Here is an 18,937-nt window from a genome sequence, read left to right on the forward strand (position 1 = left end):
CCTGACATGACTATTAAATAGACAAAGAAGCAAATGCCAGTAACGTAATGGTTGTACATGAAATAATAAAATCAGCATATAGAGGCAGGACCAGCTACCCTTTTTTATAAAATTTTCACATCAATTCTAACCCGAGATTAGAAAGCATCAATAGCTAAGATGATTTTATGTATGTTCTTCAATTAACTAATAGCTCTATTGGAATAAATCACAAATAATCTCTCTTTTCGCTCATCTATCTTAAACATATCATATCCTCTCTTGTACATCATCTTTATTTTCGTTAATATTATACCAACTATAGTTTTACAGATATGCTTCTTTATAAATTTCTACACTTTTCGGTTTCTCATAGCAATGCACAGGTAATAAAGTGGTTATGTATGCATGTACATTAATTTCTAGAAACCATATGTCTATATTATCAAATTAAAATCTCGAAATCACTGACAGGAGGAAACTACCAGTCCATACTATTACGTTTATGCATTGCCGCAGAACCTCTGGTGCCATCCAGCGTGTGTTCCAACACAAAACAAGTCGGAGGTATCCCATATGAGCAATACAGCACGTATGCAAAAAAGAGCGGAGAGGCACAGCTTGTCGAAGTCACAGAGTTTCACAACAGGAGTTCCATCAGCTTTCTCCTATCCAAATCAATCAATACATTTTCACTTTTTATGTCACGATGCATAATGTGCTTTGAATGAAGCTCCACCAATGCTGATGCAACATCTTGAGCATAAATAATGCCCGCTCCAATGGTGCATGCTTCTCACCGGCTTTTGATAGCTTCTCTAAATAATTCGTTAACCACCACTAAGTATCAATCAAAAGTTGCTGAAACAAATTCTAAGGTAACATAAAGCAAATTAAAAATTTCTATTACCTTCAGTGATCCCCCTTTTACATACTCCATGAAAATAGCAGATTGTATTACACGACGCTCAGGATTTCCATCCACTGAAGGGAGCCACCTGGACAAATGATGTCCATACATTTCTACTATGCAGGAATGTTTCAAAGCACCCAATATTCGAACTTCTCCTAGACAACATACTCGAAATTCTGATATCTTCAATTGAACTCCCACCCAATCTAAAGTACGCACTGAAACATTAAACAAGGTAGAATAAACAAATGTTTAGACGATACTAATCGTGTCAGAATAACATGTTAAATCAACTTAAAAAGCAAGATAATATCATGAGAGGTTATTTTGAATAAATGAGTCTCAAGTCAAGTCGAAGTAGGTGAAGAAAATCTTCAAGCTTGTGTGTCTGTCTGTGTGCATGATTTCCAGGACAGCTGACATTTGGGATAAATTATTTGCAGAAAATAAAAGGTTTAACACTTAATAATATAAGCCCATGAAACTACTTTTTGAATTAACAGACAATCTATACCAATTAACAACTGTAAGGTAAAAAGAAATAAGGTGAACACAAACTTTCTACTAGATTATAATATAAGTGTGACTAGACTTTTTAAGGGAGCAAACCTTTGCTGCAGCATCAAGCGATCCGAATTTGCATTGACGAAGAGAACTTGAAGTTATTTTCAATTCATCACACGTGCTCAAGGAAGGAAATGAGCAAGGACTGGGACAGGGGTCACCTTCAGTTGAAAGAGAAACTGTAGTTCACATAGAGGAATGTACCTGAAACAACATGCATATCCATCAGAAATGATAGCAAAAATACAACATTCCAGCAGCAAGCTATCGTGTTTCACACAAAGTAATTAAGTCAAGATACACAAGTCAAGCAAGGACTGGAAAGTAGTTTAATGGTTTAAAATAAAATTATCAATTAGACATAACACCACAAAATAAGCATGGTTTCTCTCTTAATTCATTTTGATAGTACACATTTGTAGACCAATGGTTCTCATTTTAGAGGTCTCAAAACTAGAGTAGATTTAGTTATGACAGCAAACTGTCCCATTAGCGCTAGAAGTATAACAGAACTATAAAGTAGATAATCACTTAAGAACCAATATATAGATGAAGCGTTTGGAAATACAAGCCATAATTCAGCATGAATGATCTAAATCATATCACAGAATGCAATAACTTGGTTAAGTGCCCACAGACACAACTAATCAAACTGGAAGCAATCATGCATATTTCTGAACAGTTTAAGGAATACATAAACTAAAACACAGCTAGAATAAACTTAAATGCACAAAATAGCGGGATAAAATTAGTTTGGTAGTCATCATGCACGAAGACCAGCACGTGGAAGAGTCAGAATGTCAAGTCAAACTCCATGTTCTGAGACTAAGAAAAATATCATGCAACAGAGGACATGCAAAAGATACAGCAGTGGGTCAACTGAATCTTGATGTGTGAACCCTAGCTTAGCTCTATGGCCTCAGATTATATATTAAAAACTTGGGTTATGATTCATCTTCAAAGATGGCAGATTTAGGGGTAAGCACTACACTAGGGTGGTCCTGCTCCCTTAACTACTGTTATACAGTAGCCATTAAAACATCATTTACTCTCTTGCTTTCTCTCTCTCTCTCAAGGACAATTGCACATATATAACACAGTATATTACATTATATTGTTACAAAACAGGTAAACACTGCAGGTCCAGTAGGAGGGAAGATAAAGCACCTGCATCTCAATTTATTGGCTACATTTATGGAAGGGTATCTCACGCAAATCCAATTCAAGCTCATAGTCCCACTAACACAGACACAGACAGGGACAGCGGGAGAGGTTGCGACAAATATTTTATTTGGGATGGGATCCCTTTCCAATCAAATCTCACTTTTCTATTGTGTTATGTTCTCAAGACAAGAAGGTCATCTGTTTCTCTCCTCTCATTTTATCACAGTAATAATAATGTGAAAAGAAAAGAAGGTGAGGGTGATGATTACTACGTCTGAGCTAATGACAATAAGTCAACTACAAAGACAAAGTCAGTGTGAGCGTGAGCGTGAGGGTGAGGGAGAGAGGGTTTCAGCAGCAAGTGTTAATGCTTCTGAATCTGCATGGTATGACCACACCACACATTTCCAAATATCACATAGAGTAAGTACTTCCTCACAGACATTAACTTCTTCCATTAGGAGAGCATATTATCGGGAGAGATGGATATATTTCTTTAAAAAATGATACAAAACATTATCTTGTAGGATAGTGCACCTTAGACTCTCCATGTGGAATTTTCAGATTAGTTTAATAACGTCATAAAACAAACTTTTATTCCCTTTAGCAGGAAAAACCATCAACAGCTAATTGGGTTAGCAGAAATAGGAAACAATGATTAGCACCGAAAGAGACAGGAAAAAAACAGTACACCAAAGAGCATGAATTGAATGATGTGCCCGTACAGCCCAACTGTGGTTAGATGCATATAAAATGCTTGTTGAATTTGGTTGAACAGTTCAATTTTATCCTACTAGATTAACAAAGATCAAGAACAAAATTGACGGAGTTTGATTACCGAAATTGTCACTGTAAAATCAATTTCTCAGCGTGACTAAATAAGTCATGCAACACTGGCCTAAATAAGTGTCGGATCAAAAGGGAACCCAGAAATCTTGAAGAGAAACTGGGAGTGGTTTAATAGCTTAATCAGGTCAGTTTATAAGTTGGACCAAATACAGTGTGATGCCTAAGCAATTAACAGCTAGACCAAGAGAAAACTACCCACAAAATTTACAGATGTCAGTCAGAGTACAGACACATAAGAGTTACATTTAATGTTACTCGACTTTACTCATACAGAAGATGTTAACCAAATAATTGATCCCGGAAAGAATTTTATAATTTATATAAGTTATAGCAAGACATCTTATGGTGTACCAAAATTTGGGATTGGGGCGGATTATTACCTATTTGAAAATCTACACTAGTTCCTAACTTCTTTAACTTATTAATTTGTTTGTGCGTGCAATCAATGTTTCGTAGAGGTCTCTGGCTGTAGGACGGTCTGTTGGATTTTCCTCAGTACAATGGCGGAACAACTGAACAAGAAATCTCAATATATCTACTTCCGAATCTGGTTTCTCAAGCCCTGCACCCAACTCAGCCCTTGTGTGTTCATTAGCTGATCCGAGAGACTCCAGCTCTTCAGTTAACCTTGGTCGCTTGCCCATCTGCACAAATCAGAGCTATTATAAGTATATTGATAACAAGTTTATATATAAAAGCAACCACTCATTTATTAATGAGTTCAGTTAGAAACGTCTGCAGTAAAAGTAAACAAGTTTTGTCTTTCCATCCAATAATCAGCGTGAAGGTTCAAAAATAGGTGGCGGATCATATCAACCCAAACTACTATTCTTTATGCCTTTTCTTTATTTTCAGTATAATTTTCTATAAAGATTAAAAAATAAGTCACTCAAACTTACACCACTTCAACTAAAGACCAGAGATGCGAGAATCACTTATCCCACCCAGTGAAGGGCTTATTCCAAATTTCATATTTTCATTCTTCACCAGGTATTCCAACACCTATAGTATTTGTATATTATGATTACAAACCTCCTAAAGAAGAATACTTAAGAATTACTCAGAATATTTTGTGATTACATAACTCTGCATATGTAACAACACTCCTTTCATCGAATCCTTTGTGAGAAGACCGAGTTCACAGTATATTCCACAATTTTACAAAATTGTAAATTTTGAGAAAGAGAGAGAGAAACCTGAAGAAGATCGTGTATTTCTAATTCAGATGATGCGAAATAAGGAACTTGCAGAGTCAGCAACTCAAAAAGAATGCACCCATATGACCATATGTCCACTTCCTGCAACAAGATTGAAAAGACTTTAGACTCCAGATAAAAATATTCAGGATATTAATTATGAGAACAAAAGTTGAATGCAGAAATAAGGTCAAATCCTTGGGTATATTTGGATTCCCATTAACTACAGAGATAGTTTGTGTTGATTGTATGCAAATTTATGCACAAAAAACATATCAAATAGGACCAATGTCAACTGTTGTGCACAAAAACACAACTGGGTATGACGAATTAATAGCCACCATAGATTCATGACAGATGTTATGAATATTTAGGCAATTGTCATTCAGAACAATATGATTTTATAAAATAATTACTGACAGTTGTGCCTGACATGACTATTAAATAGACAAAGAAGCAAATGCCAGTATACGTAATGGTTGTACATGAAATAATACAAATCAGCATATAGAGGCAGGACCAGCGACCCTTTTATTTTATAAAAATTTTCACATCAATTTCTAACCCCGAGATTAGAAAGCAATCAATAGCTAAGATGATTTTATGTATGTTCTTCAATTAACTAATAGCTCTATTGGGAATAAATCACAATTAATTCTCTCTTTTAAACAATCATATCTTCTCTTGTACATCATCTCTTTATTTTCGTTAATATTATACCAATCTATAGTTTTGCAGATATGCTTCTTTTATAAATCTTCTACACTTTTCGGTTTCTCAATAGCAATGCACAGGTAATAAAGTGGTTATGTATGCATGTACATTAATTTCTAAGAACCATATAGTCTATATTATCAAATTAAAATCTCGAAATCACTGACAGGAGGAAACTTACCAGTCCATATCTATTACGTTTATGCATTGCCTGCAGAACCTCTGGTGCCATCCAGCGTGGTGTTCCAACACAAACATCAGTCGGAGGTATCCCCATATGAGCAATACAGCACGTATGCAAAAAAGAGCGGAGAGGCACAGCTCTGTCGAAGTCACAGAGTTTCACAACAGGAGTTCCATCAGCTTTCTTCCTATCCAAATCAATCAATACATTTTCACTTTTTATGTCACGATGCATAATGTGCTTTGAATGAAGCTCCACCAATGCTGATGCAACATCTTGAGCAATAAATAATGCCAGCTCCAATGGTGCATGCTTCTCACCGGCTTTTGATAGCTTCTCTAAATAATTCTGTTAACCACCACTAAGTATCAATCAAAAGTTGCTGAAACAAATTCTAAGGTAACATAAAGCAAATTAAAAATTTCTATTACCTTCAGTGATCCCCCTTTTACATACTCCATGAAAATAGCAGATTGTATTACACGACGCTCAGGATTTCCGTCCACTGAAGGGAGCCACCTGGAACAAATCTGATGTCCATACATTTCTACTATGCAGGAATGTTTCAAAGCACCCAATATTCGAACTTCTCCTAGACAACTATACTCGAAATTCTTGATATCTTCAATTGAACTCCCACCCAACTCTAAGTTACGCACCTGAAACATTAAACAAGGTAGAATAAACAAATGTTTAGACGATACTAATCGTGTTTCAGAATAACATGTCAAATCAACTTAAAAAGCAAGATAATATCATGAGAGGTTATTTTGAATAAATGAGTCTCAAGTCAAGTCGAAGTAGGTGAAGAAAATCTTCAAGCTTGTGCGTCTGTCTGTATGCATGATTTCCAGGACAACTGACATTTGGGATAACTTATTTGCAGAAAAATAACAGGTTAAACACTTAATAATATAAGCCCATGACCCAACTACTTTTTGAATTAACAAACAATCTATACCATTAACAACTGTAAGGTAAAAAGAAATAAGGATGAACACTAAACTTTCTACTAGATTATAATATAAGTGTGACTAGACTTTTTAAGGGAGCAAACCTTTGCTGCAGCATCAAGCGATCCGAATTTGCATTGACGAAGAGAACTTGAAGTTACTTTTTCAATTTCATCACACGTGCTCAAGGAAGGAAATGAGCAAGGACTGGGACAGGGGTCACCTTCAGTTGAAAGAGAAACTGTAGTTCTACATAGAGGAATGTACCTGAAACAACATGCATATCCATCAGAGTTGATAGCAAAAATACAACATTCCAGCAGCAAGCTATCTGTGTTTCACAACAAGTAATTAAGTCAGATACACAAGTCAAGCAAGGACTGGAAAGTAGTTTAATGGTTTTAAAATAAAAATTATCAATTAGACATAAACACACAAAATAAGCATGGTTTTCTTCTTAATTCATTTTGATATGTACACATTTGTAGACCAATGGTTCTCATTTTAGAGGCCTCAAAACTAGAGTAGATTTAGTTATGACAGCAAACTGTCCCATTAGCGCTAGAAGTATAACAGAACTCATAAAGTAGATAATCACTTAAGAACCAATAATATAGATGAAGCGTTTGGAAATACAAGCCATAATTCAGCATGAATGATCTAAATCATATCACAGAATGCAATAACTTGGTTAAGTGCCCACAGACACAACTAATCAAACTGGAAGCAATCATGCATATTTCTGAACAGTTTAAGGAATACATACACTAAAACACAGCTAGAATAAACTTAAATGCACAAAATAGCGGGATAAAATTAGTTTGGTAGTCATCATGCACGAAGACCAGCACGTGGAAGAGTCAGAATGTCAAGTCAAACTCCATGTTCTGAGACTAAGAAAATTATCATGCAACAGAGGAAATGCAAAAAGATCTACAGAGTGGGTCAATTAACAAGAAAATTCATAATAAACAGAGCACTTACCTACAAAAATATTCTGGATCTGTCTCTTCTCTTATATCATGTGGATGACATGCATCAACCACCATCCGAACCCACGAATCCCCCCTTTTGACAAGGATGGTATTCCAAGCATGTGGTTGGAAATCCAAGTAACCCCTAACAAGCTCACAAGGAACAGGTGGCTCAACCCGATCACAAAGATACTACAGCAATAGAATTTGTATCAGATCATGAGGACTAAAAGCTGAAACAATAACATACAGATTTGAAACATAAAAAAGTTGAAACCAAAACGAAGACAAATAATTACCTTCAGAAGCAATGCTCTGTGTCTACACACACCAAACTGCAGTGTACCTAAAGGAACTATGATGGAATTTCGCCTTGACTTAATAGAACGCAAGTATTTTTCACAGAGATCAGCAAAAGCAATATCTTCTCCAGAATCCAAAGCCTGTCTGGAGGATGGGCTAATACTGTCACTGTGTCCAGTTGAGCAAGTACAAACAAAAGGCTGCCGGTAATTTGAACCAGATACACTTCTGCGAGTCCTTGCAACAATATCACTTCTATCACTCCCTCCAAAATGATCTGATACAAAAAGAGCAAGTAATGAAGCAACCTGCAGGTTACCAACAGGTTCAATAACCCTATCTTTGGCTAAACCATTCATTTGCTTCAAATGCTGTACAAAAGTTTGAGCAGAGAGCAAAATTGCATCCAACTCTTCATCACTTTTCCTGATGGGAAGAAGAAAAAATCAGAGTCATTATATTAGAGAAGAATTATGGTACGTCCACACATTAACAATAAAAGGAAAAAACCATATATATACGCCTACCAACATAAAACACATGTATTAAAATTAACCTGTCCACAAGAATGACTTCACGCGAATCAGGATGCAAAGTTTGTTCATAACTCCTCAACGACTTAAAGGGCCGGTCGCGTCCTGCATCATAAAAACCATCTGGTAGATGATCCTCAATGCTGCAAAATGAGAGGTTGCTATATTTCTGTGATATATTGGAGCTATCTTCAATTGATTTTCGAGACTTGCATGGTTTGGGGTTATCGAGATCCCTTTCAGAATGCCTCTTTATCGTAGAAGCAGCTTTGGATATATCTGAAGATGAAACTTCATCCTGCTTAGCAGCTTCATTTTGTATAGATGTTACATCAGAGGTAGAGCATTCATCTTCTCTGCCTTCACCTATAGGCTCAAGCTCAACACATAAGCAACTATCTTCGCATGATCCCTTACTGGAACTAATTTTATTGTTTTCAACATTTGGAAGGAAATCACTTTCAGCTTCTGCTGAAAGTGATTGCTTATTGTCGCCATCATCATCCAGGCCTATGATTTCCAATGCTCTTTCTGTCCTTCCAGGGGTAAAAACGTCTAAAATGACTGGTTTACAATTTTCTCCTGCCTTCACATGCAATGCTTGAGCATGTCCTTCACCTTTCCACTTCCTGCTGTTGTTTAGACGTTCTTGTCGAGCTCTTTGTTGCAAGTAATGTTGTCGCTTCCACCGCTTACTAGACCTCTGAGGTGTATAACATCTATTGTTAGACACAGCTAATATGCTTGACGGCGGATGATTAGAGCCTGCATCCAGTTATGTAAATATGAAGTCAATTTCACACACATATCAAGTCAAGACAGTATTTGATAATGCTAAAAGATTGGGAAAAAACTGAAGAACTCCAGAGGTCTCACCATTGTCAGAAACATTTCCATCAATCTCCTGAATGACAGTTTCATAAACATCCATCTCTACTGAAGAACTGATGAAATCATCATTCGATGAGTCTTTTCCATTCCCTTCCAAATTACAGCATATCCATGCAGGTACTTGACAATAACTTAGAAGCTTATTGTACTTGAACAGAAGTGAAAAACAATAGTAAGTATTAGATATAGAAAGTCAAACAATCATATGAAAGAAGTATCTGCAAAATCAGAAAAAAAATTAGAAGACCATGTATTTCCACAAGAAATTTGCAAAGAAAGAACTCGTGAAACAAAAATATATATCAATAGAAGTACAAAGTGAATCAAAGCAGTAAAAATAAACATTTTCATCATCATTTCTCCATATTATGTGCGCCACATGCAAACATCAATTTAAGTAATAATATCAGTGTCATTAATAGAAAAAAGAGGTGATGTAGCAAAATATGTCAACTAACCACTAAATATTTCATGCACCAAAATATAAAAGGAAAATTACATTAAACCCCTAAATATTTCATGCACCAAAATATAAAAGGAAAAATTACATTAAACCCCCGGTTAGGCTTGATGTTTAGTGTTTTTTTTGTAATTTCGTATTTCCATTAATATTTAAAAGAGTTCAAATTGTTTTCTCTTTTACCCCTCACTATTATAACTAAGAGAAATTACTAATGCATTGGACCTAGGGTATACCTCAAGGGTTCAAGACAACTTCCAAATATAAAAAAACAATAAGTTCAGTGGAAGGGTCCAGCATTTAAGACTCGACTGGTACTTTTCTTTTTGGTGACCAAAATTCTGTTGGTGCATGCACCAAATTTGAAACTAGGGACTACCTATACCCTGTAGCCTTTAATAGTCAGGAGACTAGAGGTATAAAATCCCATGTAAGTGGCCCACATGACTTTGAAATTTGATCTCCAAGAAGTAAACCAAATTAAAGAATGGTAACTGACTCCAATTTAAACCAAAAGAGAGGAAAAGGAAAAAGAAAAGATGAGGACTCCTAATGCCCCTGAGCGTTTAGCCCAAACTAAAGAATGGTAACAATGATCCCTTAGACACAAAGGGATAAAATAAAAGGCCTTGTTGTGTAGAGTAGAAGTTTAGAACAGATTCAGGAAAAAAAAAAATTATGACAACTACAACATAGACAATTTAAGCACCTTCCTTTTTCAGACAATCCTGACTACAAGAGAGAATGAAGTAGAAAAAGAATACATGTAAAAAGCCCCTTTACAAATTCCGGAAGAGGACTGATATTAATCTGAAGAAGACATTAGTACCTGAAGGTTCAAATTCTGAAGGTTATGCATTGAGCCAAGATCCAGAGACCCCAACGACGTCAGCCTATTATTTGAAAGGTCCAAGTTCTCCAAACTTTGCAATGAGGATAAACCAGAAGGTAATTCCAGCAATTTATTATTAGCAATCTTCAAAGATACCAAGGCCTTCAAGTAACTTATTTCAGTTGGCAAATATTTCATCTTATTGAAAGAAAGGTCTAAGTGCTCCAAACTGTTTAAGCATCCAATTTCTGGAGGAAGGAATCTGCAATGAAAGAGAATATGCTAATATTATACATCTATTTACACCTTATACATCAAAATTTTAGCTAATTATTACTAGTATCAAGGACCAAGAATCAATATAGACACAAAATTTTGTATAAGCAAATGGAAGAGGCACATTCTAAACAATCCAATCAACTACACAAGAACAACGGAGATGTCATGTATTGCCATTTTCATGCATATGATACATAAAGATTTTTTTTATTGCTAACATAATTGCTTGAAACTGGGTTTCATCTTCTCTGCCATTTAATTTCATTGTTTATATTTTATATTTTTGTAAGAATTACAATACTACTCTAGTGCATCACCAGCAAAAGGTAATGCAACATAAGTAATATTAATTTGCACACTTTTTTCTTGTGTATAATTATCTATAAAAGTGTATTCAAATAATATTAACATGCATATGGATGAACCAGAAGTCCACAGAACAAAGTAAACTAATAAACTAGAATTCAGACTTCACTACAAAAAAGAAAAAATCTTTCCCATAGCTGCTCCAAGTTTCATCCTCATATTCCTACAATATCCAATTATTCCTTTCCATCCAAATCACCCAAAAGCAGCATTCCCAAAGTAAGACAACTTTTTCTCACCCAATATCACAATGATATTCAACAAGCGATAAAATACAATCTTTACTGACACCTGATCAAGTTTAGCCTCTAAAATTTTTAAACCATAAAAAAGCTATAGGGCACTGGAGGAACAAATAATTAAATCTTTCAGCTTCCCTTTTACAAAAAACCTGCCAATGCTATTGCTTTGAAGCAGATTTGCTCAGCTTAATTATTTTTTAATGCCTAAATCTCGCAAAACTCCTCATAGATGTCCTTAATGATTTCAGCTTTCAATTTATTAGTTATAAATTTAATAACAAACCTACTCTGAAATCCTAATCAGTTAACGCACACAACTATGAGAGCTTACTCCAGTACCTACAATGGGCTGGGAAAGCAATTTTGAACTAACTACGAGATCGGCCACAAACAACCGTATCTCCAGGAAATATAAAACCAAGTTTAAGCTCTCCATGAGTGTTTATCTATGTGCCAACCATTCGAAATTTTAAATTCCATCTATTCTACATAAACATCTCAAAAGAAGACCACAATTTAAAACTAAACTAAAAACTTCAAAACTAACCTTATAGAGAAGTGACAAACAGAGAGCTTGGTCAAGCACTTAAGCCCAGCAATTTCACTCAACAAAGTCAAAACCGATGGCCGCGGAGGAACTTTACTTAATTCAAGCTCCTTCAAGCCCTGTAGCTTATTCAAAGCTAATCCATTAAATCCCGGTGACGATATCTTCACCTGTAAGCATTCTAACCCTACCAAGTTCCCAACCTCGTCCGGAAATAAATTAATCTCATTCCCGAAAAACTTCAAATTTTTTAACTTTCCAAACCTGCCCACCGATTTCGGAATCAAATTAAACACATTCTTGTACAAATAAAACCCCTCCACCGAATTATCGGGTTTCTCGTCACCGTCAGTTTCAAGTAACGGAAACTCCACGATTTTTCCCGATACATCAACAACTGACTCGACGTCGTCAGTACTGCCGTTATTATCGTTGTTTTGGTTGGCTTCAAGCAAAAGTTTAGGTTTTCGGGGAGTTTCAGGAGCATTTTGGGCGGTTTCAACAGAATTCATTAGCAACGTTTAGTCAGTTAATGAAATTCTAGTAATAAGAGAATACAAATTTGGGGCCTTTTTCGAAAAGATGGGCATCCAGTACGTTATTATGAGGGAATTTAAATGAAGATCTGCTTGGAAGGAGGGAAAATTAAGTGAAGACAACATAAAAAGGAAAGAATTAAGGGAAAATTAAGGAGCGGCCCCGCTCCTGTGTGAAAAAATTGAGAGAAACCCTAGAATCTAGAGGAACCGTACTGAGTACTGCCAGCGGTTATGTGGAGACGCGTCACTGCATTTATATAAGGGAGTTTAATTTTGATTTGTTGGGGGATTTGAATTGGGCACTCGCTTGATATTTGACAAAATGAGCACTCTGCACCTACCCGTGGTCAAGTAGTGAAAGGTCGTAATTATCCTTACTTTGGGCAGGGTTACAAACTTATCATCTAAGTTTAGTCAAATTTAGTGGCCGGTCAAAAGTAAATTGCCATAAAGAATTGTTAAAGAACTTGGGAAAAGTTAACAACAGGAAATAATAGGTTAACGTTTGTCCAGAACCCGGTTCAGAGCTCCGACGGTAATTGGATATGGATATCGGGTAAGGTTACTCACTGTTTAAACCGGGATAAATCTTCAAGAGAAAATGACATCTTCATCCCTAAAGTTTTCCCAAAAACCTAAGCTTTCGTTAGATCGAGGGATTTTAAAATCCATGGATTTTCTACCATCCATAATCCAAAACCCATATATTTGATAAATTCCATTGTTTAGTTTAAATATAAAATCCATGGATTGTTGATTTAAATTTTCATGTACTCGTATTTGATTAGATAAATACAATCCATGGATTTGATAAATAATTTCTAACTTTACCCTTAATATCCAAAACCCAAAAAAAATTCAAGTTTTATCTAATTAAACACAAGTTAAATTATATTTTATAGAGAAGTTCAATTATAATAAATGATTTTTTGTTATTTGGCTAAAAAAACAAAAAAATTCCAAATTAATATAGTATATTATCAACTATCTTCGTTTATGATCAAGTTGAATAATTTCATAATAAACATATAATATAACCATACCTATATAGAAAATTAGTGTTAATATAATGCACTAATACCATATCCAAAAACAAAATCAAAAACAAAAAACTTGTCTACTTGGTTAGTTTGACTATGTAATTAAAAAATAATTTATTTCACTAGTATAAATACATTTGAATACTCATCTATACATACAAAATATAATTGCATGTAAAGAATGAGAACAATCTCGTTTTTTGTGTTTATTTATTATTATTATTTATAAAGTTACCTAGTCATACAATATGTAAATCTCAAGCATGTATAGCACAGGAAAGCTCATAGATGAAATTGTAAGACAGGATAAGAGTTTGTCCCCAATCTATATATTGTGGGACTAAGGACGTAGCCAATAACTCATTTTCGGGAGGTCAAGACAATATTAGATATAAGTTATACAAAAAATATAAGTATTTATTTATAATGCTCTTTACAATTAATATATTCATAATTGTGTTTAATGATATGGAATAAACTTATAATACTTTAATTAGTGTAAAACAAAACTAATAAAATTTACTAACACAAATAACAACACCTCTAAATTAAATTACAATAAAAATTCTATCAATAAAATATTCAAGAATTTACCTACCTTTTATAGTAAAATATTATAACTTTTGTTGTAATTTCTCTTTTATGTTTTGACCCCTTAAAATAATGCATCAAAATACAAGTTTTTTGTATTTATCATTTTTTTTTTTTTTAACTTCAATATTTTGATATAACTCATTTGTGGATAGTCTAGATAGTTAGAATAAATAGGAGATAATGTGGATATTCGTGCGGTCTCAAGTTTTACTCTTTATCTGAGCATTCGCAATTTAAGTAAAGGGCCTTAGTCTCAGGTTTGACAAACAAATTTTAGAAATGATATTTACTTTATAGAATGTATGAAAATATATATAAACTTTTTTCATTTTGTTCTTTTTATAATTAAATAATAGATATAAAATTTATTAAACGTGTTTGTGGGATTGTTTTTGTAAAAACTAAGAATTTAATTTGATCATTTGATGAATTTAAAAGTTTTTATATATATATTCTTCCTTGACCCTTCTCCCTCCGTCCTGTGTGGGACAGTTGCTTTGCAAAAACACCTATATATATATATATATGACAGGCTTAAAGGTTATTTGCAATGACATTAATTGATTTAATGTTTTATGAAAAACAAAAAGTCACCATTGATAAGTTTTTATAATAATACTATACTTACAAAGATTTTCGTACAAAGTGAGGTGTGACAAAATATGAATAGAAGAGTGAAACAAAAAGTCAAACTCATTCAATTCACTATTTCATTTATTTTTTGTCACATCACTTTGTATGAAGATCTTTTTAAAATTTATTTGTAAGTGTAGTATTACTCAAGTTTTTAACAGATAACAAAGATAACAAGAAGAATCATCGTGAGAAATTAAAATAATAAAAAAAATTTTGCAAATAAGAAATTGAAAATAATTATTTAAGGGAATGAAAACTCCCAGATAGATTATTTTTTTAGTATACTCGAAGATGCTGATAATGTAAAGGTGAAGAACTCAAAAATTCTAGAAAACAACATATATATTTCTTTTAATTATAATAAAGGGTAATTACTGAGATATTAAATTATAATAATAGTATTGGAGAATTAAAATATTAATAAAATCCCTCATTTTATTAAAACCCTAAAAAATTGGGAATTCTAGACGGTGGTGGATTTTCCAAAATCCATGGATTTCAAATTATTATTATTTTTTTTTTAAAACCAAACGAAGGATTTTATCAAATTCATGGATTTAACCAAATCATGCGTTTAAAATCCCTCAATCCAAATGAGACCCTCTAGTTTTTCCAAAAATTTAGGACTAAATGATATAGCCAATTACTTTTTTCACCCTATCTTTCATGAAACGACATTTGATACCCTCAAGTATAGAAAACAATCAACATTTCACACCCATAATTTTTAAAAAGAGTAATGCTACACTTACAAATAAATCTTACAAAGATATTTATATAAAGTGATGTGACAAAAAATAAAGAATAATATTACACTTATAAATATTTTATACAAAATCATTCATACAAAGTAACATGACACTACTCATATATCGTCATATAATTCATAATCGTTTATTGTGTATTTATTTAATTGATTTTTCATATTAATTTTTCTAATCATAATATGACATGTTACCATATAAGAAAGACTTTATATAAAGTTTTTATAAATGTAATATTACTCTACAAGACTTAATATAAAGTCATCCATACAAATAATCCAAATAACATCATCGTTATCACAAACCAGATTAAAATGGAATAGTATCATCAACGTGATTATCAAAAACCAAATAATATCTTCATTATCACAAATCAAATAAAAAGTCAGATAATATATTTACAAGGAAAGAACATTTTTCAATTTTCCAAAAAGATAATCCAAAAATCACCACTTGTGATGAACCATGCCCCCATAAAATCATCCACCGAGGAGTGGAGCCACCAATCCAATAAACAGTACACCAATATAAATCATTTAATCAGATTCCAAATTTATAATTAATGTATTTTAATTTTTTAATTTTTTTATGTTTAGACTCACCGAAAAAAAAAAAAAAAAAAAAGTCATTTTGAGGTCTAAATATTTTTTGAGCTCTTTTAAAAATATTATTTTATTTGGGCATCCACATTTTATATCCTAGCTCCGCCCCAGAGAAACAACCGTCACAAATCCAAAGCAAAAACGATTTTTTTCGTTTTCAAATTGTAACCAACAGAACCCAAACATTTCTTTGGAAGAAGTTAAATGGAACCCGTTAAAGTTCAAACTGAATCAAATCTTTTCGGCTAGGATTTCAAACTCAATGCACTATCACTAAGCTATTTCGGAGCCATTCTCAACCTATAACTAAAATGAACTTGAAATTTCCTTTATATCTTCCAGAACTTGTTTGTAATGAGTCCATTTCATGCCTGACTTCATAGGAAACCCTTAAATTGACCATAGGCGACGTCGGGGATTAGAGTATGGTTGCATTGGTCGATGCTAGTTTGAGGATAAACTCCAAATAAAAAAATACAAATACAAATAACCTCAATCTAAAACAATTTCAAAGTTCAAACTCAAAGACTTTTAGATACGATAGCTTTTTACAAAAGTATTAGATTGTTTATAAATTATATTCGTAAGTACAAATCATAACCTCCAAAGGAGTAAAAGAAAAGAAAAAAGGACAAATATAAAATCAATGGAAAAATAAATAAAATGCATACGGTAGGTACATTAACGTGAGCGGCGTAAATGGTCCCACTGTCCTTAGATTTGACATGGTAAAATCAGAGCCCTACATTTTAATAACTGCTTAAATTACATTGTAACAGAATCAGAAACAAGCACACGTATAACGAACTCTCGCATAAAGTAGTCCAAAATCCAAATACGTACCTCAACCATTATTTAAACCAATTTAAGTAGCTTATTCGATTCCGATTCCCGCCATATAAATTTACGACTTTCTCACATTTCAAAATAACAACTCACAATTCAAAATACTTATTTATACGCAAGCCAATCACGCAAAAACAAACATAAAATCTTAAATTCAGAAGAGATTTTCTCTACTAAAAACGAAGATGATTGCTAGTCTCAAGTAAGTTGACAGATCTGATTCTATTTATCTTTTTTATTCAAATGAAATAACTCCGCCTCACCGTTTAATCGCTTTCTGTCTTTGGTGTGGCTCAGAGCCGAAGATCAAAGCCAGCTCCAGCTTGTGGAGAGAGAAGATATTGATGACGAAGAAGACTTGTTCGAAGCAATTGATAAACGTATGTAAGCTTTTGAAATGTTCGATTTGCAATCAACTCGTTGATTCACACTGTTCGAGTGTTTTTGTATTTTAAGCGATTCAATTTGTTTGAGGAAGCTTTGAGTGTCATTTTTGGCCTATTTCTGGCAAATGATGTGTTAAAATTCACGACGTTGTATCGTTCTCTGGTCTTCGTTTATAGTTGTATCATTTTTTGAGTGTATTCTAGAATCTCAGTTGAATTTGATTTAGCTTGTGTTGATCTATTTACAGTTTCCGCCGCATCAGACGTGGATTTTCAAATGTTGCACGTACATATATAGATAAAATCATATTTGGAAATGAATTTCCTCTAAATCGGAATTGTACTCTGCTTTGACATTAATTGATAGTTTCTAGCTAATTTTACTTGAACAGACGGGGCAAGATTGACTTCATCTGGTTATTAACTGATTAGATAACGTTATTGTGTGCAATTCGTGCAGTGACCTCTCAAGGAATCAATGCTGGAGATGTAAAGAAGCTTCAAGATGCAGGGATATACACCTGCAATGGCTTGATGATGCACACAAAGAAGGTAGAATCAATCGTCAAATCATTTTTATGTTGTTGGAGATTCGGACATTAATTATAATTTCATTTCACAGCATTTGACTGGAATCAAAGGATTATCCGAGGCAAAAGTTGAAAAGATCTGCGAAGCTGCTGAGAAGATAGTGGTTTGTGCTCTCTAGACATTATTTATTTTATTTTAATGCAATTATATGTTTTTGTTACTCATTCTTTTTTCCTATCTCTCTCTTTAATTTTAATTTGCAGAATTTTGGTTATATTACTGGAAGTGATGCTCTGCTGAGAGTAAGTTCAAACTATTTTGTATTTTGAAACTAAGCCATTTGATCATATCTGAATTTTTTTTTTTTAATTCTCGATTCCAAGAGATTTCGTAAATGTTTCCCCTAACACGTTAACAAAATCCAGTTTTATTTACGGTGATATGCGCTCCCTAATTAAAGTTTTTGTTAGTGCTTTTGAATCTTACTGTTGGTTTTTTTTCCCCCACTATGAGCCTAAAACTGGATTTTGTTTTGGTTAACAGAGGAAGTCAGTGATTAAAATTACAACTGGAAGCCAAGCCCTTGATGAACTATTAGGCGGTAATTTTATTGTCTTGAGATGTTCCATTTTTGGTTACATTATCATTTATGCATTTTTAATTTGCTATGATGATTTGTCCGTAAATTTTTAAAAGGTGGGATTGAAACTAATGCTATTACGGAAGCTTTTGGGGAGTTTCGGTGAGGAACACAAACTCATTTCCTGTTTATGTTGATAACTAATAATCATTCATCTTGCTTCGCTTTAGATTTATACATTCACGTCATTCAACTTCTCTATTGAATTTTCATCCAGGTCTGGCAAAACACAACTTGCCCATACTCTCTGTGTTTCCACGCAGGTTAGTTTCTTAGACTTGATAATATATGCCTCCATATGGTTCATGTGTGTAATGGTGAATATGCTCTTTGTTGGTCCTTTTATAGTCTGTAGATTTAAGGCATTTGAGGAAGTAAAAAGAAAAAAAATTAGTGGAAATTGACTTCAATTCATA

General features: G+C 33.6%; 1 protein-coding gene, 2 long non-coding RNA genes and 1 pseudogene across 3 annotated transcripts; 2 read left to right on the forward strand and 2 right to left on the reverse strand.

Annotated features, from left to right (window-relative positions):
- Positions 1-429: 429 nt before the first annotated feature.
- LOC116141418 lies at positions 430-1,000 on the reverse strand (annotated as a pseudogene).
- A 2,527-nt stretch (positions 1,001-3,527) lies between these two features.
- Positions 3,528-12,699, reverse strand: LOC116141431. The gene is made up of 11 exons (XM_031426941.1): positions 11,944-12,699; positions 10,507-10,771; positions 9,203-9,365; positions 8,350-9,091; positions 7,790-8,219; positions 7,501-7,682; positions 6,621-6,783; positions 5,995-6,222; positions 5,561-5,911; positions 4,666-4,767; positions 3,528-4,113 (listed from the first exon to the last, which is right to left on the reverse strand). The coding sequence occupies exons 1-11, from the start codon at positions 12,453-12,455 to the stop codon at positions 3,883-3,885; spliced, it is 3,369 nt and encodes a 1,122-aa protein (XP_031282801.1). The 5' UTR covers positions 12,456-12,699; the 3' UTR covers positions 3,528-3,882.
- A 4,445-nt stretch (positions 12,700-17,144) lies between these two features.
- On the forward strand, positions 17,145-17,885 carry LOC116141385. The gene is made up of 3 exons (XR_004129782.1): positions 17,145-17,166; positions 17,262-17,344; positions 17,811-17,885. It is a non-coding gene; the product is annotated as an uncharacterized LOC116141385 (long non-coding RNA).
- A 124-nt stretch (positions 17,886-18,009) lies between these two features.
- On the forward strand, positions 18,010-18,768 carry LOC116141378. The gene is made up of 5 exons (XR_004129781.1): positions 18,010-18,044; positions 18,145-18,183; positions 18,425-18,482; positions 18,578-18,623; positions 18,739-18,768. It is a non-coding gene; the product is annotated as an uncharacterized LOC116141378 (long non-coding RNA).
- The last annotated feature ends 169 nt before the right edge of the window (positions 18,769-18,937 follow it).

Source organism: Pistacia vera, unplaced genomic scaffold (assembly GCF_008641045.1).
Source record: "Pistacia vera cultivar Batoury unplaced genomic scaffold, PisVer_v2 Contig1114, whole genome shotgun sequence".
Taxonomy (NCBI): domain Eukaryota; kingdom Viridiplantae; phylum Streptophyta; class Magnoliopsida; order Sapindales; family Anacardiaceae; genus Pistacia; species Pistacia vera.